The sequence below is a fragment of the Oreochromis aureus genome, linkage group 17 (assembly GCF_013358895.1).
Source record: "Oreochromis aureus strain Israel breed Guangdong linkage group 17, ZZ_aureus, whole genome shotgun sequence".
NCBI lineage: Eukaryota > Metazoa > Chordata > Actinopteri > Cichliformes > Cichlidae > Oreochromis > Oreochromis aureus.
In genome coordinates, this window is record NC_052958.1 from 31,517,355 (window position 1) to 31,541,932 (window position 24,578).

The 24,578-nt window shown below is 38.7% G+C and overlaps 2 protein-coding genes across 2 annotated transcripts; one reads left to right on the top strand and one right to left on the bottom strand.

Annotated features, from left to right (window-relative positions):
* Positions 1-75: 75 nt before the first annotated feature.
* stxbp3 (syntaxin binding protein 3) lies at positions 76-9,468 on the bottom strand. The gene is made up of 19 exons (XM_031733800.2): positions 9,348-9,468; positions 7,960-8,009; positions 7,662-7,743; positions 7,472-7,548; positions 7,312-7,384; positions 7,123-7,223; positions 6,296-6,441; positions 5,740-5,833; positions 5,331-5,455; positions 5,099-5,197; positions 4,955-5,012; positions 4,784-4,849; positions 4,451-4,531; positions 4,160-4,295; positions 3,681-3,787; positions 3,498-3,596; positions 1,451-1,536; positions 1,010-1,158; positions 76-725 (listed from the first exon to the last, which is right to left on the bottom strand). Exons 1-19 carry the CDS (start codon positions 9,391-9,393, stop codon positions 622-624), a joined length of 1,779 nt encoding a protein of 592 aa, XP_031589660.1. The 5' UTR covers positions 9,394-9,468; the 3' UTR covers positions 76-621.
* A 255-nt stretch (positions 9,469-9,723) lies between these two features.
* On the top strand, positions 9,724-17,155 carry LOC120433767 (fibronectin type III domain-containing protein 7-like). The gene is made up of 13 exons (XM_039600627.1): positions 9,724-9,949; positions 10,033-10,048; positions 10,190-10,438; positions 11,438-11,698; positions 12,669-12,929; positions 13,402-13,665; positions 14,183-14,437; positions 14,521-14,778; positions 14,931-15,185; positions 15,472-15,726; positions 16,482-16,742; positions 16,946-16,975; positions 17,106-17,155. The coding sequence occupies exons 1-13, from the start codon at positions 9,905-9,907 to the stop codon at positions 17,135-17,137; spliced, it is 2,442 nt and encodes an 813-aa protein (XP_039456561.1). The 5' UTR covers positions 9,724-9,904; the 3' UTR covers positions 17,138-17,155.
* The last annotated feature ends 7,423 nt before the right edge of the window (positions 17,156-24,578 follow it).

A 24,578-nucleotide genomic window follows, 5' to 3' on the forward strand; every position in this document is an offset into this window, starting at 1 on the left:
TGTCTTGTGGACATTTACTGGCTATTCTGATGTTTTAGCTCCATGCGCAGTCTACAAATAAGGCAAAATGAACTCTTAAGACTTGAACCACTTCATCCATTTATTAGTCAGCTGTTCAAGGAAAACGTAAATACTCAATGTTAAAAATAGTCTTCAAAAGTCATTAAAGTGTTTATGAACAGAGGTGAAAAAGTCAAAATGGCATAGCAGGGACTCAGTGCTTACATACATATATACATCAGTGACTTTGCACCATCTTTCTGTTTCTCAAGGTTTCTCTTAGAAGCCTTTCAACTTGTAACATTCACATAATTTTTTTTAAGACAAACAGACGGGTTAGAGTAGGACGAGATCAGTTAATACTTAAATACTATCCAAATGTTCAAATCACAATGTCATAATCGCACCATGTTCTTAGCTCTTCATGTGGAAAATCTGCGTCTCATACCTTGCACTATAAACATGGGCTTGGATTGAAAAGCTATTTAAATGACTGTGAGGAAATTCCCTTCACAATTCCACTGAGGAAGTTGAGTTAAGTGTACTGTGCTGAGTGATAAGGGATGTAGAGAAACAAGCGGGGTGGGGGTCTAGAGAGACGTTAGGTGGAGGCTGAACTTCTCAAGCTTTGGTCTCGACCTCTAGTGTGAAGCTTTCCATGGGTCCTTTGCTCAGGGCCTTGATGTCATCCAGGAGAACAGTGGGGGTCAAAATGTGGGAAGACCCTGTATAGGATAAAGATAAATAAAATGCATTAAAAAAAACAAACAAACAAAAGAAAAGTCCTGTCATAATTCCGCCCTGCTCCAGTAGGGGGTGTAAAACAGCAGGAAATAACAACATATAATAAGTGTAATCTTAAAATTCAGTGGGACCTTCCCGATAATCGTGACAATCATAGCTATCCTTAGTTCATCTGCTGCAAGCTAATATTTCCCAGCATTCTGACTTTCTGCACGCCTGTTTGGTATGAAGCATTGTCCAGCTGTTTCCTTGCACTGAAGCTTACCAATGATGACCTCGCAGGTTTTCATTGCCCTGGTGACCTCATAGGCGCAGCGCATCTCAGAGAAGCTGATCCCTCCTATAACAAAGATGATGAGACGCGAGCCAGTCCGGCGGTCATCCTGAGTGCTGGCTTTGTGCTTCTGCCGTGCGCTGCGGAGAAGAGGGAGGGGCATCGGAAATATTAACTGACAGAGCCTTAAGGAAGAAAAAGCAGACGCTGCTTCTTACTGTTGAAACTGGAAAATCGACCTCATTCACCTCAATCAACCCTCTAAGAAACAGAAAGTGGATGTGGAGAGATAAATCACACCGAGTGACTGTATTAGCACAACTAAGTGACACAACAACACAAAACTGTAGGGTTGTTAAACTGTATATTCTTCAGTTAGAAAGAAACCAAAACAGCAGCCCAGTTCCAGCCTGGTCACTAACAAAAACCCACCTGACAGCCCCGGAGCCATTCCAGGCAGCAGGACACTCGGACTGGTGCGGCCACTCTTTGGTGTCCAGTTTGTTCTCCACGACATCCTGGAAGTAATGCATGTTTTAGAGATTATGTGACATGGAGAGCAAATCTGTTTTGCAAGCCAGTAACAATTTTAAAGTATAGTAACCTTCACTCGCTGAGGGGTCCTACCTACATTTAATTTATATGCACATGGTCCAGTGGTCATCTTCTAAATGTTACGCAACGTGTAGCTCTTTGACCATCATGCGCATACTTCAGTTTTCTTTATATTTGGAACACAAGTTTCAGTCACTCTGTAAAACGATTTATTTTGTGGGTGACGTCACAGCTTAAAAGCAGAAGTCATGCCATTAACAGAGCTAATTAACAGAAGAACACATGATGAGTAATTTTGGTGCCAAGGGAAGGTGTGATAATAACGTAACTACATGATGCATTAGTAGATGTCCAAACACAGGCTACTGCTTGAGAAACAATCTGTTTTCCTCAAACTCAAAGTCTCACTGGTTTTTGCATCATGCACCTTTATGCTTATAAATACTTGACTAGCAGACGAGCTTTAAGTTATTTGCAGCAGATATTCAGCTCCCACACATCAAATCAATTTGTCTTCTGCTGCAAAAGGAAACATTTTAACCGCATTTGACAGGAAACCAGGTGCTCAGGTGAAGACCACTGATCTTTTTCTTTCTTTCTTTCTTTTTCTTTTTTTTCACGTAATAACAGGAAATGCAAGTAAAGATGAGAAGAAACGAGCTCATGTTACAGATCCTTGTACTTGGAGTTAGATTCTAATCTAATATAAACTGTTATTTTCACAGTAACCTGTAAGATGATTACTAAAAAGCTCCTCTCAGTTTTGTTTGCTATTAAGAGCCTCCTCTTCATTGCATACACTCCATCTGATTAACAACATGGATTTACAGAACTGAGACTGAGTGAAGAGAAGAGTTTGGGGGAAAACTGCAAACGGGGGTATTTCCACCTCTCAGTTCCACACCCATTTCAGAGAAACGGCTTCAGAGTTTTAAGAGCAAGTATATATTTTCTTTTCATGATTTGTGGTTGACAGGTCACATGACTTACCAAAGTGAAAACAAAGCAGAGTGAAAAAGTACATTTAGAAAAGAAAACCAAAAACTGGCAGCACAGTGAATTTCATTTTTAGGACAAAGATTTTCACCCACCCTTTCATAGCAACATATTTATAAGACAATAAAAACACTGGTTCTGAGGGACTGATACAAAAACAGAAGGACCATCCTCTGGAAAAAAACATGGCAACACACTACTAGTACCTTATTGTGCTTTACACTTGCCAGGATGTAGAAAACGGTACAGAATAACACAAACTTGTGTGACACAGCTTATCAGATGACCCGAATCTGATAACCTCCTTTTGTTCTGCTTCCATAGTTGTGCTCATGAATGCCCCTCAGACGAGGACTGGGGTAGCACAATGAAACAGATAAAGTTACATGTTCAGTTTGGCAAGATGCAAGCATCAACTACTCTAATGACCGCTCAAGGCTGGGTGCACAAGAGAGTCAGCTCACACATGTTAAAATGCCCCAAATCAGCAAAGAAATGAACAAATGTTTACAGCCTGAAATAAAAGCAGCTTTTGGCAATCGATAAATTCATCCTTTATAACAACTGTGCGCCAGGGTAACTTTTTATTTACAACTCACACATTTGTACTTGCAGAGGCTCAAAGCTTTGATTGACAGGTGTCGAAAAAGTTCATTCCACCAACTGAACTGTAACCCCGTCTGTGTGTTGGTGCCTTGTAGAGCAGTTTTACTTTCACTGTCTAAAGCATAATATGGACTAAGCCCGCAAGTTTCTACTTTAGTTTCATTGAATTTAGTTTTAGATAGATTAATTAAATCCATCACTTAGCAATCATTAGCAGCTAGCAGAATCTGTGAATTGCAAAGGTACAGTTTATGGATGCTTACTAATGTAGAGACAATGGGTGCAAAGACAAGCCAGGATAACACATGATGATGTCACTGACCTCCATCACATCTTTTATCGTAGGAATCCATCTGGAAAGGTTGTATCTCTCCTCTTGGGAACGCTCTCGTCGGGTGGGTTTACGAGAGAAGAAACTGGGCTGGAAAGAAAAGTACATCAATGAAAATTTTAAAAAATGGATAAATCAAAACACTGAAACAACGTTTTCCTTTTCTCAACCTACCGTTGTGAGGATGGGCACACCCAGCTCTTTCCAGTTCTGGATATACTCTGGTTCTCCCTCGATCTTTACATGCTCAATAAGTTTGTTTAAGTTTTCCTCGGTTGTCCCTGTTTACAAACACCAAACAACCAAAAAGCAAAAAAGACAGATGGACAAATTAGCACCTCTACCTTTTAGTCATAAAAAAAGTTTATTCTAGTGCTGTCAGCGTTAATCTCGTTAAAATGACGTTAACGCCATAACCGCATTAACGCTGCAAATCTCCGTTAGCGAGTTAACGCGGGTCGCCCCGCGTGAGGGGCTGCACGGCGCTAATGCGTTAACAAGCTAACCGCGCTAACGTCGTGCAGGCCTTGTATGGGGAGAACCGCGTTAACTCGCTATGGAGATTTGCTGTGTTAATGCGGTTATGGCGTTAACGTCATTTTAATGAGATTAATGCTGACAGCTCTACTTTATTCACGAGAAGGCTGATGTACCGTTCAGGCTGAAGATGTAGAGCAGCACAGCTCTGATCTTGTCATGTTTACTGTATGGGTTCAGCAGCACAGGCAGCAGAGTCCTCATGGGATCTTTCACCTTTAACCCTTCCACATCGGCGCCTACTGCAAGGTCCTGCACAGAAACATACAGCATATTACACATAGTACACATGACACACTTCCCTAAAGCTCAGATTAGAAGGTCACACTCGGCTGCATACAGTAACTGTACTCTGCAGGTCAAGAAGAATGTGACAGCTAGATCTTGATAACAGAGCATAAACAGACCTGTTCAGCTTTGCAGAGTTTCTCCACATTGTTTGCGAAATGTTTCATGCAGTCCTCAGCCAGCTGCAGATGAATCGTTTTCTAGAATCCAGACAGAAAACTGTTAAAATCATCAGGTCAACCCTATGTAATAACAGGCTGCAGAGGCGCCACACCCGATCACAATATAATGATTGAGTAGCCCTTACAATAATAATAATTGTCGTAAGAGTTGTATCTGTCTTAAAACCAACAAAAAGACCCTGGAGAAAATTCTGCTTTAATCTCACATTTCAGATGAACAGATAACTTCGAAGTAAGTTCAGTTATCCCTACATAACTTTTACTGCATACCTCTGTCATCTGTTTACGGAACGCAGGCATCTTCTTCATCATTTGAGCCAAATTGCTAACTGTGATCTGGGCAAACAAAAAACATATATATGTATGAACACATTAAATGTTTGCTCAAGATATGCTTTTCAAAATGAAACGATCACACAAGCAGAAACCACTGCACTGTACCTTCCCATCTGGCTGTTTCTTGCTAGCAGATATCTCCTTCACCATCTTGGGAATTTGCCTGTTGCAGGGAAAGCAAAAACGTTAAGATGAGTGTTCCGACAACAAGAAGAAGACATCGCCATCCTACTGGTTTCGCACACTTACGCTGAAACCTCTGCGATGTGCTGGTGCCTCAGATTCACCCAGAGCATGTCATCCTCGTTCAGCAGGGCCTGCTTCTCTAAGCCGTCTCTAGCCTTGTACCTGGACACAAAATGACCCAGAATATCAGTATCTAGTTTCTCATGAGCACAAAAGTATGAAGCAGTAAGCAGATTGTACACATATAACTCTATATCCATCTAGCTATATAAATACAGGAAGTAGACTATATTACTTATAGGTATCGTTTTCTATATCAATGAGATCGTAGGCCATGGCCTGGTAGGTCAGCTCGTGCAGGATGGGGGTCACAGGATCAAAGCCTCTGTCGACTATCAGCAACTGGGCCTGGGTTTTCTCCTGGTGATGTAGGGGGAAACAAAAAAGTTATATATTATTATATTAAATTATATATAAAAACTGTGATAATTCACTGCCACGAAGCAAGCGGTCCAAACCTTTGCCTTTTCAAATTTATAGTAAAGGGAACTGTTTAATGTGCTTGAGGCAAAGGAGGGATTATTTTATTCTTTCATGTGATACTTAGTTGGGATAAACAATACAGTATTTTCAAATTCCCATTTACTCCCAGGGCTACGACCTTGTTTATCCTGACACCATCCTTTGTTCAGCAGGCCTCTCACCTTTTTCTTGCCACTGTCATCCAGCTGGTAGTGTGCGGCCAGCTTCCGGTCCACCATCTCTGCAAGGACTTTGGCATTCTCCATGTTGCCGTCTCTAGTTATGATATAAATTTTGTTCCCGTGAGTCAAGTTAACGTTGAGGTCAAGGTTAATCCAGTAGTTATAAAACACAAAACTGTATTTTCTGTAAATAACAGCTACACTCTGGTGTTTACATATCTTTACACTCTTACTTTCATCAGGCCGAACAGGATCAGCGCTGCTGTGAGTGAGTAAACTCACTTGCTCAGCTGCCCACTGATTCTTTCTACACAAAGCTATTTCTTTGAACAGTGAATGTTATAAGATATATCTCTACTATATTCACTCGGAACAAACACATTCTAACGCCAGTCTGTTCAAAGAAACAAGTGATACCAGCGCTTTGTTTTCAGAGCCCAGCCTTATTCCTGCCATTAATATGGAACCTATTCTGACTTTTTCTCGTAGAAAGTTTCATTCTGCTTGGGGGCTTGGGTGTATTGCAACCTAAGACACTACATGTTGTCTGACTTACTTCTTGTATCGGATCCCTGGGTACTCGTCTAATGTGGCACAGAGTGTAACCAGCTGGTTTGCCAGTGTCTCCAATGTCTTCATTTTGTCCTGACTCTTGGGGCTGTAGATGCTTCGGAAAGCCCCGGGATTATCGCAGGTGAAAACCTTCAAAGTATTTAACACCACAGTGTAAACAACAGTTGTCATCTCAATTAAAGATCCCGAATACAGTAAAACAGCACAAGGATCATTTTTAATTTCTCATCGTTTCCCGAACTCAAGGCTATAATACATTAAGCACCTGCTTGTGTGTTTCTTTGTCTGATCACATCTCCTAGATAATCAGCAGATGAGCAATCAAACCTGGTACACAGGTATATCTTAGTCCCCTAAAGGTTCTCATCTATATCAGAAATTATGACATCATTGTGTTTCCTTAAGCCGTTGTGAACCTACAACACGTGATGAAAGCACCCTTTTGTTTTAATTTCATGACAGTAACAACTCATATCTGCAAAAGTTGAATTCACCAGTGTTTTCTTTCGCTCACTGCAGCAAGACAATGCCAGTAACGCATATACAACTGTAGTTTTCTGTTTCTGCAACTATCCCACCTGCAGTCAAAACCCATTGAAAACACCCATTGAATTATGAACGCTACAGGATTTACTCTCTTTAGGACTTAAAGAAACACTACACACGAGGCACATTTCCCTCCTTCAATAACAGGCAAGTACACAGCCTGCGTGCGTGCCTGTCAACTGAGGGAAATTTTGACAAAAAGAGGAAATGGACTATTACAAAATAAACTAAAAAAGCACACTTGGCTAAATTGTAAACACTTACTTGTGCTTCCTGAGGCATGAAAGAGATGTTTATTTCCTTGCAGACCCTTATGTGTTTTCCACAGGCTTGCCTCATTTTGTTGAACAGGTCATCAGGGCAGTCTGCGGATCAAAAAAGCTTTCAGTGCCTACTTTGATCCTCAAAGGTGTATCTGAAGCAGATTTAAGCACCAACACAGGAGTGACTTACAGTCAGTGAAATAGACGTACGCAGCTTTGTATTTGGGTTTGGGCTTGAAATCCGCTATAAAGGCATCCACACACTATGAAAATAAATTAGATTTAAGAACTCACAGAGTTTGGCAGTGATATGTGAAAAAAATGAAAATGAAAAAGTTTTAACAGCAAACCTTAGCAGTAGGTGTCATAAAGTAAATGGCCTTCATTTCGAGAACAGGCTCTCTGCTTTTGAACAGGTCCTCCACAACTAGAGACAGAATACTAGTAGTCAATAGTAGCTAAAGACATATACGCACAAATTATCTTTGATCAAATAGCTTCATGATGTAAAAATAAATATAAGGACATCATTCCACCTACTTGTTATCTTCTCTGACATCAGATCGGACATTTTGCAGCATGATGAGAGGAGCTTGGTGGTAAAGGCATCCAGAATCAATACCTGTGAAGAAAACAACATGAAAATGCTCGTTTAATTATGCATTAAACAGTAATATGCTCCCATGCTATGCAGCACCACATAAAAATTTCTCTATATTGAGACAAAGCATATGAGTGAGAATCAATCATATCAAAGCTGAATCTGTAACTCGGAGCTTGTCCATTTATCCGAGTACAATCCTGGGACTCTGTAATGAGCACATGGTGGGTTTCTTACCTTCCATACTTCAGAGTTTCTGCAGTCTGTAATAATTGTGTCCTGTATTCCTGTGTGGAGCACATAACATGACAACATGAAAAACACAACTATAATCTGAAAACAAATTATCGTTCATGATGTCACTGTTAAAGCTACCTCTTAATTCAAGTGTGCAAAACAGAAAGTGATGCAATCAGAACTGCAAATATCCATTATCTCGCTACTTATGCATCAAATTAAAACATATTACAGTGTTTATATACAAGTTATGCGGTAGTGTTTCGTAATATTTCAGAGTCTTGGTACAATTGTACAATTGATTTTTCATATCTGTTTGGCTCATACCACGTGATCGTGAAAGGGTGTGGCACTAGTAGTTTTCTAGATAATGGAATTTTAAAACAGCTCCTCAAAAAAAAGTGCCAGAAAAACTCAGATCCCGTCACTTTTTGGTTTTTTGAGAGGAAACAGTGAGGTCCTGGAGTTTTACTTATTTTATCTTAAGTAGTAAACTTAAACTTAGGGGTTTTTTTCGACAGTTTTTAAAAATGTTTTTGATTAATTAAGAAGGAATTAACTTTGAACCAACTAAAGTATTTATCTAGTGCAATGAAATTATTTCAAATTTCATGAGTGGAGTATTAAGAACAAAGGCTGTTTCTGTCTAACTCTGTTACTTGATTATTAGCCTGTTATTGGGTAAACCTAAGTGATAGCACTCTCATTAATTTAGGGACAACTGTTCAGCAACTTTATGGTCATTTTGTAGCCTGTAGTGCGTAAACTTGAATCATCCATACATCTATCCCAGCTGTCACAGGGCAAAAGGTGGGGTACAGGTCACCAGTTTGACTAAGTTCTAAAAACACATGTCAGCAGCAACAAAACTTCATTACACCTGTTCTACTGGGCTGCATTAGTTTTAGCTGCTTGTTTGACCCTCATTTTAACAGCAACCCAAACCAGCCTTCTTGGTGACAAAACCTAACCACAGTCAACAAGAGGAAGGAAAGACATCAGGATAAGGATACAAATCATACGTCAGGCTTGTAGCAATCCCGCTGCATAAACGAGGTGCGGTTGCAGACGTGCAGTGACCTCACCCATGGCTACTCCTACAAACAAGTAGCCTAAAAAAATCGTTATGTTCTGACCGGGCCAAGTGTTGGGTCAAGTTGCGTCTGCGGCTGTTTCCTCTATCGGTTCTACTGCGTCTTGTAAATTTGTAATTTTCCACTCAAAGGGAACAGCTGAATGAAAATGTTCGCTGTTATTCCAAAAGCTAAAGTCGCGCAGGAAGAGGTTAGCTAAAACAGCTTACAGTTCACGGCCTGTCACATGCTAAACAAACGCCGTTGTGCTATTTTACAAGAGCAAGAAATACTCTCCTGTTGGAGTAAACTTACTTTTCCAAACTATTCTTTTCAGCCCGTGATCTGACACCGCTGCCATCTTGTTTTTTTTCCCCCACTGCGCCTCTTCCCGTCGAGAAATTCACGAACACAAACTCTGACGTCATTCGCGTCACCAAGTGTGCGACAGTGAGTTGTAGTTTTTTTAATGATGTAGAGCACATCTATCTATCTATCTATCTATCTATCTATCTATCTATCTATCTATCTATCTATCTATCTATCTATCTATCTATCTATCTATCTATCAAAGGGGGGGCTCTGAGGCCTCCAGACATGTAATTATGTCCACATTTAGTGGATATATCCTTGAGTGCAGAACATGATGCTTTCAAAGGTAGGTTGTTTTCATGGCATTCAACCTACACCTGCCCCATCTCACTGCTTCAGTATAAAAAGACATTTAACCCCCTCAGTAGGAGGGGCTTGCTGCAGGTATTTCAGCTGGTAGATGTTTAAGAAAAGATCAAACCACTAGAGAGAAGTGTTTTTAAGAATCAAAGAGAAGCTATCAAGAGGAAGAGAAGACACAAACCAGAAAAACTGGTGCTATGAAGTGGCTGGAGATTTTTGTATTACTGGGCATGTGCTCACAGGTATTGTAATAAATAGTGATGAGATAATTGTTATAGGAAATTGATCAGAACACTTAATACAATTATTTTATCTTAATTTGCAGGCTGCAGCCCAATCAGGTACTGTATGTTGTCTTTTACTATACTCAACTGTTGGCGCTTTATCACAGAACAAGAAAAAAAAACTTGACTTGTCTTAAAGAATCTTTTTCTCAGGGTGCCAGATGTGTCTTATAATGATTTTTGCTCTACCCTCATTAGATTTTAAAGTGTCTGTGTTCTCTGCAACATCAAAGACTGTGACTCTCAGATGGACCAGGTACTCTGGAGCCACTTCATACCAGATCACTGTAACATCACAGAGCAAACTTGTTGCTTTTGCATCATTTGGCCCAAACACAGTGATGGGCTCTGTTACCTCGCTGCCTCCAAACGTCATGTATAACTTCGAACTTGAAGCAGTGAGTGGTTCCCAAGTACTCAGCACTGCATCAGTTGAATCATCAACAGGTGAGACTTCATGCACTTCAGTCCATGCTCATGCTGTTTAAGATATAAAGTATACAGTCTTGTGTTGTCCTTCACTATTTATTTCTAAAACAAACAGTTTTTAAATTCATTTTATTGAACATGACTTTGTCCTAATAAGTTGTTCATTCCTAGAGGATCCAGGTTGTGTAGCTGTTGCATAGAAATGCAACCAGTACCTTTTTAAAGTTTGGAGAACCTGCTACAGCAACCCACTGTATACCACAATGAAATCCTAAAGTATTTGTAGCAAGTTTCATTTCTGTTGCATCACATAAGAGTGTTAAGATTGTAGCTTATAATTTGAATGGAAAAGATAGAACTAATTCATTATGAAAAGGATGTCATTTAGGAAGTAAACTTTCCAATGTTTCTTAAGTTTTTCAAACTTCACGTTGGACTGGTAATACCTATTATTAGACTTTTATTACACAGTGTCTTTAAGTGTCTGTTCTCCATAGAGTTCAAGGTTGTTAATTTTGAACTTACAGTTTCACAATTAATTTTATTTGAGTTGTAAATTTCAAAGAAAAGCCTGTAAGGCTTGATGGGTTAGAATGTTTGTAAAGCTGCCATGTTTAGGCACACTGATCACTGATCTAAATAAAATTATGTACAGCAAAAAGCTATGCTGGAACCATGAAAATAAGTAATTTTACAATGCAAATCTAGCTATCTAGATCTGTTGGGAGTTTTACTGCTAGTATTACTGCCATTTTTCAGGCTAGCATCACTAGTATCACTTGAGGCATCACTAGTAATAAACATATGATTTATTCTATAGTTATGTTCAGTAAATGTACCAGGGGAGATTCACAGTCGATAAAGTATGGGGTAGTTTTGGTTGTTTTTTTTAATTAAAAAAACTACTTAATTAAACCACTTAAATCTAAAGTTCAGCACACAGACACATACAATAAAAATGAACTTAAGAGTGGACTTGATACCATCCCTGTTGTGAATGGTTTGTGACTGTTTCAGCCCCTGATATGATGGAGCCCATTCTGACAGTGAAGTCACTGGATAGCACAACCTTGACTGTGGAGTTTAACTTGAGAAACGGGTCGTCTTATTACATCATACGTGTCGAGAACAGCAACGGCTTCTTCAGAGAGGTTACAGCGTCCTCCTCTCCAGCTGAGATTCAGTCCCTCGCGCCGTACACTGAGTACTCGCTCAGCATCATGGCTGTGAACACCGCAGGCCGCAGCCAGCCCTCAATTCCTGTAACTGGAAAGACAGGTGGGATTTTCAAATTACTCATGTGAAATGGGTCTCACACCCCATGCCCTGCAGAAGTCACTTGATCTGTTTTATTGTCTAAATAGCACAACCACTATATTCAGTTGTTCAAGTGAAAGGTACAGTATACACACTCATCCAAGAAATACATCTTCAACCCTACGGGCCTCGCTGGCATCGGTGGTAACCATACCTGACCCCTCTATGGCAAACATAAAGAGCTGAACTCATCCCGAGTAAAGGGTTACCAGCTCTAATCTCTTTACCACGGGGGGCAACATTCGATTCTCACGAACATGAAACATGAACTCGCAGCTGTAGCCTCTCAGTGGTGCAATGAGTTTACTGATCTTGCACCAGTCAACAGGTCTTGTTTAAAAATCTCTTAAGATTGCATCTGTTCAACTAATCCAGTCACTCTGTGTAGGGCTAATTCTCCCATATCCTGTCTGTCTGTCAAATTTCAGATAGGATGCAATCATTTTTTAATAATTCAGAGAAATGTCCTCTAAACTTTTTCATTTATGCAAACTTGATTAACTTGAAACAGAAATGAAGACAAAGTTATGTGACTATTACCAAAGTTATACAAAATATATCTATTAATAATACTGGTTACTTACTTAATACATTAATAAGTTTTCATCGATAACATACAATTACTTGAACCTTTCACGCTTTAATACTAAGCAACTTTCAAACTGATTCTTGAACGTGAACACAATCAAACTGTGAAGCTCTGCCTCACTTAAAAACTAAAATGATCAAAGAAAATAACATAAGCACACAGGCTGAATATGTAACAACTGGCAAGAGCTCTAAATGTTGCACCCACTATTAAGTTGACGTTACACACTGACTTCCTACACATAGTCTTGGATTGAACTTTTGGACTTTTAATAATGTGCTGCAGCATTCATCCCCCACACCAGTTACTACACATAAAACAGTCTAATCTTGTCTTTCACAGATTTGGCTCCTCCTCAGCTTTCGTCCTCCTCTCCGAGTAACAGCAGCATCGTTGTATCCTGGCACCCAGTTGCTCATGCCGTCCAATACACCCTGTCCATATGCAAGCTTGATTCAAACACAAGCATGGGCGTGTACAACACCTCCAACACCAGTTTGACCTTTTCGGGCTTGGATGCTGGCTCACTCTACGTCATAACTTGTTTTGCTTGGGATCTCGAAGGTCGAAAGGGAGACAGCTCGAACATTAAACAGGCTACACGTAAGTGGGCACTGAGACACTTGTCTGTTTGTGACTGTACACTTTGTGTCTATTCTAGCATACAGAGTGTTATTCAGTAAGAGCCCTGGACAGCATGAAGAATGCTTAACCATGATCTAGGGTCAATGCTACAAAGCAGTAAAGCCACCAAAAACTCACACAGTATTTTAATTCTGAGGCGTCTTATTGTGGGAAATTATCCATAAGGTTTAATGAACATGCCGCTTGACAAATATAGGAACACAACAAGGAGGAAATACTTGTCTAAACTTTGAACTTACTTTGAAAACATCCTGTTTTAGTAGACATTTGAAAAATACAATAAAGTAAAAAAGCAAAATTTTCTGCTTAATTACAACAAATAAAAGCATGCATTCAAAAGTAACCAAGTGCAGTTATATCAAACTAGTTGCTGTGTCTACTCCAGTTTAGTCCTTCGCTGGTTTTGTTTTTATCTTTTGCCGTCTAACAGGACCTCAGACCCCAGCGTCTGTCAGTGTGTCTGTGGTGATGAATGGCAGTGTGGCTGGACTCTTGGTGTCTTGGGAGCTAGACCAGGAGGTCTATGGACCCATTGAGTACAATGTGATGAGTGACCTGAGCTTAATTTGTAAGACCACATCCAGCTCCTGCACCCTCTCAGCAGTGGGGTGTGGAGAGGTACACACCATCCAAGTCACTGCCTCAAATGAGGCTGGACCCAGCTATCCATCCAGCCCTGCAGTCTTCATCACCTGTGAGTAGCAGAGATATGAATGTGTCATCCACATAATGTTTATAAAAATACTGGAATTACCTTCCGGGTATGAAGCCGAATGCAGAAACTTGTTTTGTTTCTAATGCATTGATTTAAATTGAGATATATTCCATATGACATGAAAAACACCCAAATTTAATTCCACATTACAAAAGTTGAATGTATCCTGTGAAATTGATAACCACTAAGGGTAACTATGGACCAATGGTAGCAATACTTTGAGACCTTGAACTCTGACCCTTCATAACCACAACATTTTAAAACCCATAAGCAGATAAAAACTGATGTGAAAATTTCAACATTTTTTTTATATCACACTGCTTATATATCTTAAAGAAAACAATTTATTCATTAAAAATCTTCAAACTTTTAATAACTACAATGCAAAACATGCTATAAAACATGACACACAAGTTTTTTGTGTTCTACACCGAACCCCTACCTGACACTATGAGTGTGTGACTGTGACTAAATTCCCTGCCGTCTTGTGCTGCAGTCCCCTGCCCACCTCAGTCTTTGGCACTAGTGGAGTCTTCAGAAGGCAACTGCACTCTAACGTGGAAAACCGTGGCTCATGCTGACAGCTACATGGCCCTTATCGAGACAGCTGGCAGCAGTGTGGAAACCTGCAACACCACCAGCAACAACTGCACCTTTCATTGCCCGTGTGGGCAAACATACCTCCTGTCTGTGCTGGCCTTCAACCACGCTGGCAGCAGTCCTCAAGGACAAGTTCTCAACTACACCACTTGTAAGTAGCAGCAGAAATTACACTTTTTAGTCACAATGAGATGCATTTTCTTCACCTTCTGATCATTCATAAACTTCTTTTAGTGGTGTGTTGCCCAGAGGATGTGTTAGTGTCAGCGGTGAGCACTGACACTCTGGAGATCAGCTGGAAGCCCTCACGGGGGGCAGTGCTGTATGAGACCCGGGCTGCACACAGTTCAGAGGTCATCCTCTGTAATGACACCGCACCGCTGTGCGTCCTCTCCGACCTCAGCTGTGACACTGCCTACAGTGTGGTGGTGATTCCCTGCAATGATATGAGCGGTTGCAACCGTGCTTGTAAAGCTCACACCAAAGACACAGGTAGAAAACTTGTGTATATAAATAAGGGTAAAAAGACATATCCAAGGAGAAAAAGTCCACAATATCTAAAAAAAAGATGTCTCCTCATAATTTTGAGGGGTCCTTAAACAACGTGGACACCATTAACTCAGCCGTCTCTCCATTCTCATTAGCTCCCTGCATGCCAAACAATCTGATGCTCAATCCAAAGAACTCCTCCTGCGTCACTGTCAGCTGGATGGCAAATAACAGGGCCGCTAATTACACTGTAAGCGCAAATGGAGATGATGACAAACACATCTGTAGCACCAATGAAAGCAGCTGTGACATCACCGACCTTTCCTGTGGCTCCACCTATGAAGTAAGCGTCGAAGCAAATAGCACAGCCGGTCAGAGTTTACCCAGCTACTCCGAGTTTCTAGAAACAGGTGAGCAGTCAAACGCTGCCACTCACAAACGGTCAGTGCTGCTTCCTCATCTTTCTTGCTTAACTTTACAACTTTCCATAACTTCATATGTGACTTTATTCCAGGTAATTGTACAGGACCTAAGAGTTTATGTTCAATTAAACACTTTGCCCATCTTTACCTCAATTTTTCTAGTTTACAAGACTTATATTTAGACACTTTTGCCTAGCGGCAATATAAAAATATACTGAACTGTACATTAATTGATATGTTATAATTGTTTCCCACACCTCATCTTCTATCGCAGAACCGTGTTGCCCAGTGAATCTGACGGTGGATCAGGTGACCCAGGCAATGACCAACGTGTCGTGGTCTCACGCCAAAGGGGCACGCTTGTTCATCGCCACTCTGACGTCATCACGCGGCCATGCCCGCTGCCATACCCAAGACTCCCACTGCCTCATGGGATGTATCACCTGCAGCACCAACTACACTGTCACCATGGAGGCAATCAGCCACAGCGGACGCAGGTCCAACTGCACCTATCAGGGTTTCTCATCCAGTGAGTGATGTCTTCTAATAAACTGTGACAATAAGTAACAAAGAGTGGTCAATGAAAAATAAAAGAAAACATAAAACAGAAGAGGTGTGGACGAATTTAAAGGCTAAAATGATCTGTCAGAGAGCTCTGACAAGTTAATTAAAACATGCACAACACTATTATGGCTTTACTTTGGTTACTCGTTTGAAATATGTACATAGTTTCAAATAATCATGGCAATTTACGTGCATATCATGCAATGACCCAAAAGGTAAGGCATCAGACCCCTCTAATGGTTTTGGTCGTAACCCCCAGCCACCTGCTGATCAAACCTTCTGTTTGCCAAGGACAGCCAATCCAAAGAAGGATGGCTTAAAAAGAGGGTTGCGTTTAAAGGAGAAAAGTTAAAACAACTCTTTTAGAGAGAGGATGAACTGAGGAGCTCTGCCAATCATGTGAATCATGTAAAACTACTAAAACAGAGTATAAGACTAAAAATATGGAGGTGGAAAGGAGCGTAGTAAGTTACTTAAAAAACTAATTTATGTCTTAAAGGCCTTTATTTTATGTATTGAAGTAAAAACTGACTAGCAATTGTGGATTTTTTTTTAGAAATATCAAGATAAGTGTATACAAACAGAAGATATGCCTACTGATGAAACAACAAAACCAAAGCTGTTACAGTCATAGTAATCTGTTTTTCTTCAGCCTTTAATTACAAAGTAGTATTCTAGTCACAAGACATGCATCACTTCATTAGCATGTCTTTGTCGCAGGTCCGTGCTGTCCGTCTGGTGTCAAATTATACAGCACGACCAGTAACTCTCTGCGGGTTTACTGGCGCAGCACTGGGAGCAACCACAGCTCCATCGCAGAGATGGTGGGGAGGAACAGCAACTACAACTGCACCGCAGCTCCCGGAGACAACAGCTGTGACTTCGGCAGCGTCCAGTGCGGGGACATCTATCGTATAGTGGTCGCTCCACTCACACAAGAGGGCAGCAAAGTCCAATTCTGCCCGGCGAGACTGTACTCGGGTAATTCAATGTCAAATTGTATAAAATTAGACTTTGTGTTTATTTTATTTTCCATTGATTATATTATCATAGTGATCCCTTTCACACATTTTTGTCATTATTTCCATGTTTCATCAGGGTAAAGTTTTATATAAACATGAATCAGTAACTGATTAGAAAAAAAAGTACCTCAGATTTAGACTTTTCTGTTTCTGCTCTTTTAGTTACCTGTTTAGGAGACAACATTGGCACAGGTAAGTTTGCCATCTTTCTACATTTTTTTTATTTGGATTAAAAAAATGTTATTTTGGATTGCATTAGATTGTAAAAAAAAATAAATGCATAAATTTTTTTCTAAATATGCTTCAATCTCTTCTCCATCAGTTATTTACAGAGGGAAGAGAAGCGTGGACTAGCATGTTTAGCAACAAATGGTAAGCAGCTGGCTAAAGAGAGAGCATATAAGCTATAACAGTCAAAAGAAAAGCCTGAGGGCTTGAATCAGTAAAGACTTCAATCTGGTGCACTGGACAGCTTTGGAAAATGTGAAGGAGGAATTTTTAGCTTTTCCTGGTGATAAAGATCCCTGATACCCACAGACATTTATACTACACTAAAGTCTACCTGTTATAGATCGACATATGGTTAAAAAAATAAAATAAAAAAGGACATTTTCTGTGAATTAACGAAAATTTTATGTTTTATGAGTTACCAGAACCTTTTCTGTAATTTTACACATGTATCATGCAGAAAATAAACTACACGAAAGGCATGAAATATAAAAAGTTGGAAATTATTAAGATAAGATTCAAAAGTCTTCCATCTGAAACTTTGCTAATGTTTAGTTCTAGTCAGCGCCACTCCTTTTTTTAAAACAATGTATCATAAATGTCACATACAAGTATCAGAGTTCACTTTCTGTTTTTTATGGCCCTAAACGGTGGAAAGGTCTATATCTTGAATTTATGATAACATTTTTAATGACAGTAAAAATAATTTACCATCTTTTGTCTCTACCGTCTTTTCTATGAACCCTGCTTGTGTATATTATGTCTTCTGGCTACAAAAATCACAGATAACAAACCTGACATTGTTATCATCAGATCTGAGCACATTAAACCAGTGAGCTAAAATAAAAGTACAAATATTGCAGGCCAGTATTCAGTTTTCATGGGTTTTGATCTTTTTCTTCTACAGAAAACATGTTCATCCTCCTCTTCCTCATCCATCACCCCCATCCTCACCGGAATGATCCCAGCCTCATAAATATATAGAGAAACAACCACAAATGTTTATCCATGCAACATGTTGGTATAATGTTGTTACATGATTTTTATGTGGCATAGGAAAGCAAACCCACAGTCTGCCCCAACATTTAAGATTCAAATCTGTGATCTGTGAAAATCACAGATTAAAATTAAAGTAACTAAAGTTATGTTCAGTTGGGGAAATTCTAAATTAATTTTAACCACAAATTACTGGATTTAATAGGAAAAAGATTTTTTTTTTTTAAACTGGTAAAAAATGCAATTGATAGTTGATAGTAAAACATTTACCATGCTTGAATAGCTAATTCAAACTACATATGATGCATTTTTCTTCTTCAGTTCAAGAAATGTGTCATAGAGATGACTGAAGTACAATAAATGTGTAGCTCATGCCCCAATTAGGAGTCCTCCTGACAATCAAGGAACACAAACTGATATATTCATCTTTAAATACATGATTTTTTTTCCTTTTAAAACAACTAGTCAGTTCTTTGTTTCATATTGTTAGGATGTAATGAACTGCTTTCAGTACGTGTCATTGTCTCAAAGTGATGGAAATTCCTGGTAATAAAGAACTCCCAGCATCATCATCATATAGTGTTTTGTTTTGGATGTAGATATGTGATCTGTAAATCAGGATGTTGATAATGCTTTGTTACTTAAATCTGTTTAACAGTCACATGGCCACAGTTACTATATTCAGCCTGTCCTGCTGACATTCAAACCAAGCATGAGAATAGACAAGAAAGGTTATTTAAGTGAATTTCAATACATTACACTGATGATGTAGAAGTCTAAACACTCTCATAACCTCATGTATCAACGATACATTTGGCTTTAAAGGGTTAATTCTGTTAGAAGCTGTTTTGCTGTGTCTGAAATGTTCCCTTCTTCAAGATCAACTGTATTTTCTTCAAACTGATTACACATCAGTGAACACTTGGCTCTCTGATGAGAATGTTATATTTGGTAAGGCAAACAGCATCATCTTCATCTTTGTGTTACATCTGAAATTTAATCAAATCTGATCAACTTGGGCGACATGTTTGAAGTCTGGACTTACTTGCAGGTAATATGTTAGATTGGACTAAAATGTTACAAGTTATAGATATATTTATTAATACATTTATAAATTTCTGACACTGTAAGTAAACCAGTAAATCGGATAACCAAGTTGCAGAGAAAGCAATTTAAGGAGAGATCCCAGAGCTCTACTGCCTCCAGCTCTCCCGTAAACAGAGGTCTCTAAAATCAGAAATTTGGCCTGTAACCATCTTTTGGTTTACACACTCCCCCATCTCCAAAGTGTCAAACATAAATGGACAATCATACATAACATACAGTACCTGTAAATATAGGGATTTTTTTTAACTTCAGAGTATAAAAGACATTCATCAAAATGTCCTTGTGATGTAGGAGTTTGTGGTCTTTCCTTTTTTGCAACCAGCCTCAAATGGCAACTAGACGAACTACAGTTTGTGTCACTCCCACATTGGCTTCATTTTTCAGCTCTGCCAGTTGCCACCTGGTTCAAATGCCAAACCTTGAGGTTTTTTATTAGGTCAAGTTTAATAATACCGGGAAAGATACACTGGCTTTATATAATGCATTGAAAAAAGTTTTAAAGTCTCAAATTACAAAAATAGTTCCCAAACACCAGACATTATTCCTGCTGAAAAACTGCTGCCACGTTTTACATTGAAGACAGAGAAAACTTCCCTCCATCCCTCTTTTTGTTGATTCAGGGCATCTCTGGTTGCCTGGGGCTGCTGGAGGGGCAGCCTGCCCCCATTTAGGGAATACTGATTGGTTCTCAGGTAGAGTGGACCAAAGCTTAAAAGAATCCAGCAAACGTTTTGTGTTTGACTCCCTCGTATAGTAAACTAATTTTAATCCCGCTCTCATTGTTAAAGATGGGGTTGTTGGGAGCCATATGCTTTTCTTTAGCTTTGGTAACTCTAACTCGGGTAAATAAAACTTTTGAACTTGTTGAAATCAATCAAATGATCAATATTTATCAATAACAAAAGAAAAATAATTTTCTGTTGTTTTTATTTGCAGACACATGAAGGTGCAGAAGGTAAGAAAAAAAAAAGTCATTTAAATAATCTTTCCATTTTTTTTAAATACAAAGGCATGATTGTGAATAGAAAAGCAATACAGATCATTTCAAATAATAACAAACTTTTTTGTGTGTGTGTAGCTGCATTATTTGCTCCTGTAAACCTTTAATAACAAAGTTTACTGTCTCAAGCCCAGCTTACTGCATGTGCTTCCATTTCTTCCAGGGTGCAAAATCTTGTCAGCAAGTGCCTCAAACGCATCATCAATTCTAGTAAAATGGGAAAAGCATGCAGGAGCGACCAGTTATATTTTGGACCTTCGAGAGAAAAACTCTCCACAGTCTGCACCCATTACGGCGCCCATATTCGGACACCAGACTGAAAGGAACGTCTATGGTCTAAAACCAGGAACTGAGTATAATGTGACTGTCAAAGCTTTTGTCTTCTTCAGTGTGGCGTGTGTGAATTCAACCCTGGCTTCCACAAGTAAGTTCAACATTTTTATCAGGGGTCAGTGCCCACATCCATAAATTCACACAAAACTACAGTATTTATAAACACATTTAAATACATCAAATACATCCACAATGAGCTGATAAGGAACTTGAGTGACTAAAAAGCTATTCATAAAAGAATACCTCATAAAAGAAAAGCCAGCTGTCCCTTTATGCTAGAATGGTGCTATTATGCACAGACTTAATACAGATCAACACTACTTAGCACCCTTAAGGGAAATTATTAAAATCACACTTTAATAGCATTATGGTATTATTTTTTAAATCACTTCACTCTTCTCCTCCGCAGTGATTTAAAGAAGAGAAAAGCATATTGTAAGTGAATGTATTATATCTGACATGGAGCTTTGTGCTTGAATAAACAGAAAAAACCCATTTGGTGAAGACAGAGACTGCTTTTTAAAATTTAAGCAAATAATTTTAGCTAGTATCTGAAAATTTCTGCCATGTTTTGTTTTGTAATTTTTTTTTCCACAATGATGAAAAGATACAAATTACATACAATAAATTGCAACACAGTTTGTAATTGTGTGTTGGCCACACTGACATGTGTACCTATATGTGCACATGAGTGTCTTTCAATAAAGGAACAAAAAAACTAAAAATACTGCAAACTGAATATGGTGTTGATGTGTCTTGATGTTTTGCTTCCACAGAAGATATTACACAACATATTCATCATACGCTACCACACCACAGGAAGAAAGTCGTGCTCCTAAAGGAACAAATGTCAACCAGGAATCAGTCATGGAGCGAGAAAATGAGAAATGGTTTTGTTAAATGATTTTCATGTGTCGAATGAAAAACCAAGCAGAGATCGTAGTGTAACAGCAGTTCTTTCTCTGTGTTCTGCTCAAAATATGTCAGAAAGGGCATGTGGTGTAAAACTCTGCCTAATCACACAGGTGTAGCTACCTGCTGTAGCAACTGCTTGTGAACATGGGAGAGACCTCTTCACTGTAAGAAGTAACCAATAAAATAAAATTTTTCAAAGTTTAAACCCAGGCAGGAGGTATGTTGCTGATGAAGTGGTAATGAAGACACCGCTCTGTGAATCTTTTCCTGATCTGCCTGTTTGCTTTGAATTCTCTTTGTGCTATTTATGATTATGAGAATTAAATTTGTGACACTTTGTGCAGCATGTGTGTAAAAATGAGCCTACTGCAGGTAGGTGGTTTCCAGCATCAATTTGCATTTGAGAGTAAATAATTAGTTTGTGTGTAATTTTATGGAAATATCTTCTCAGTGACAACATGTTGTATTCTGTTTATTCAACATCAATAGTGAATCTATTTCTAATAAAACTGAATTAAAGTTCTTTAACAAAACTGCTATTCATGCCTTTACTCAGTACCAAATTCACTCAAACTGGAAGCCAAAATGATTACCTCTCATTTGTTAATACACATCATTCCTTCTTTCTACCAAATACCAATGACTGGAAAATTACTCATTATTAGAACATCTCTTATTTCTGTTAAAGATTTTTGTTTCCAGCAGAGAGGCAATTACCTGAAATGTAAAGCTGAACGTCATCAGTATGCAGACTAACTTGAACACTGAGGGAAGCTATATTTAATGTTAAACCCACAACTACAGTGAGTTAGAAGAAATTCATTGCTGCAGTTCCATATTATGGTGTTAACATATTAATAACCATTATTGCAGAAGAACACACAGAGAAGAGAGCTCAGATTAATTAAACACCCAATAACGTGCCTTTACATAAGACAGCTGCAGCTTTGAAGGGCGCTCCTACCAGAAACATTGGTTGCCATGGACTTTTTGATAGCGCAAGTTTCACTTGGCTGAAGTCTTTGAAATCACAAATGGCTCTGGTATTATGTTCAGTGTACTGTGAACAGTGCTGGTTATCAGTAAGGAAACTGTAACTCTCTGTAGTGAATAGTTGGCATTGAATGGTAAAACATGAGCCATGACTCTGGCAAAAGGCATTTTGTCGAGACACCTAGATCTTAGCAGCTTATGTAACGAACACCAAATTGAGATTATTATAGGATATTTGTTGTATAATTTCCTTGCAAAAAGCACGCACATAATAAAAAACCCCACCACATTAACATGTATTTCTCAAAGCTCTCAAAACATGAAGGGAAATTTTTTTCTGTGTGTCCTCAAACCTGTTGAGGCTTTCTCAACCTAGGCTGACTTCATGTCATGATGGTGACCGTGAAACCATATTTTGTCACAGTATAACATTTCATCAGATCATGTCTCCAGAGGTTAAAGAGACATTTAGTAGTCAGGGGAACCCTGAGTTCCAGTGCAGGGCTGCAAACGGGAAGTTACTCAGGAATAATTCGAGTAATCGTTACATTTGTGAGCTCCCGTAGATTTTTCTTCGTTTTCAGGCGTTGCTCAGCTGACCTGTGTTGCTTCTATGGCTTTGACATTTACTGTTCTTTGTGAATTTAACAAGCAGTTTTCCACGATGTATGGAAGCAGTTGTTACATGAGCCACCGTGGCAGTTTTCCAACCCTTTGTCAGTATAAAGCTCGAACTTGGCAACTGTTGCTAAAGACCATCTTCACTTTCAATTCTGCTCAACTGCAACCAAAGTCTTTCTAGAAACAAATCCTGCCACGTAGCAACCTTCTTAAAAAGCATCCCAGAACCTATTTAGGAAATTCTTTTATTTTCAAGTATGGATGTACTTAACATTTGAGTTTATTCTGTCAGTAAAGTAAAAGTGGTGTCAATGATTACAACAACTTTTCATCTAACTTTCACATCAGAAAGAACTACATTTTGAGAGTGGAAAAGTATGCCTCTCTCTTCTATATTGTTCATTAAAGTATGCCTGTGTGTCTTACATTGTGCCAAAGTGTGGCATTTCCTGTATTAGGTGCAGTGTAATTAAACTGTGGATGAATACCTGAAGAAAGTACTAGACTGAAAAACATATTTCCATAATGCTGTGAAACTTCCAACGGATGTCTGAACAATGACCTTCATCGTAGTAGGGCAGTGGTTCTACAGCTTCTTCTGCTATGTCCCTTCCATTGTGCAATTTACAAATGATTACATTTCATCCTTACAGGTTGTATTTATCAAGTTTATCTCTTTTCATTTATTACAAAAAGTCAACAGCTTTCATCACTTATTTTGCAGAAAATACTTAAACTCTACTCTTACTCTACAAGAATGATTACAAATCCTTCAGTGATGAGAATTTTAAAAGCATTATTCTAAGTTTCTTCTTTTGATTCACAGCATTTCTCCAGTATTATTATCTGCACATAGTTATGGTTAATTTCTTGTCAACATGTTCTTATGTTCTTGCTTTAGACATTATTTTTGACAAAAATGTAGAGAAATGTGACTATTATTTAAACATGAGTTGGTTAAGGTGCTGGGATGACATGTTAACACCTAGCAGTGAGCATAAGGACCTGAAATGAAAGAAAAATGAACTGTTATTGATTAACATAATAATTTATTATTATTATTGTTTTCACCATCATGCAGAGATAACACGATAAATTATGAAAAAATGCAATTACGCACTAACTGAGCACAAGCAGTGTGAATTTTTTATATATATTTTTATTTTAGTACGTGCATAACATAACTAATATAACCACTATTATATTGTCTAGGTACACTGTATGTTATACTGAATAAATTGTTATGATAACTACCTTAAACTCTAATATTACTTGATTAAAAGCAGTATTTCCTTCAACATCATCTGCACCATTTTCACTTATACTTGTATCAACAAAGCAATGTCTCACTTTAATATGACTCACGTCACCAGATAGGCGCTTGCTTATTTGTGTAACTACAGTGTTTTATACACTATTGCTCAATAAAGTGTTTTATATTGTAAAGAGATACTGTTATTTTCTGCAGAAGAAGCAGTGCCAGATGCCAATTCTGACAGACGGCCTTCATATTTGTAGAAACTGAGAAAATGAAATGTCTGTCTGAAAGAAAGATTTCTCTTTTTCACATAATGTGTGTTTTAAAGACTTTTAAACACTTTA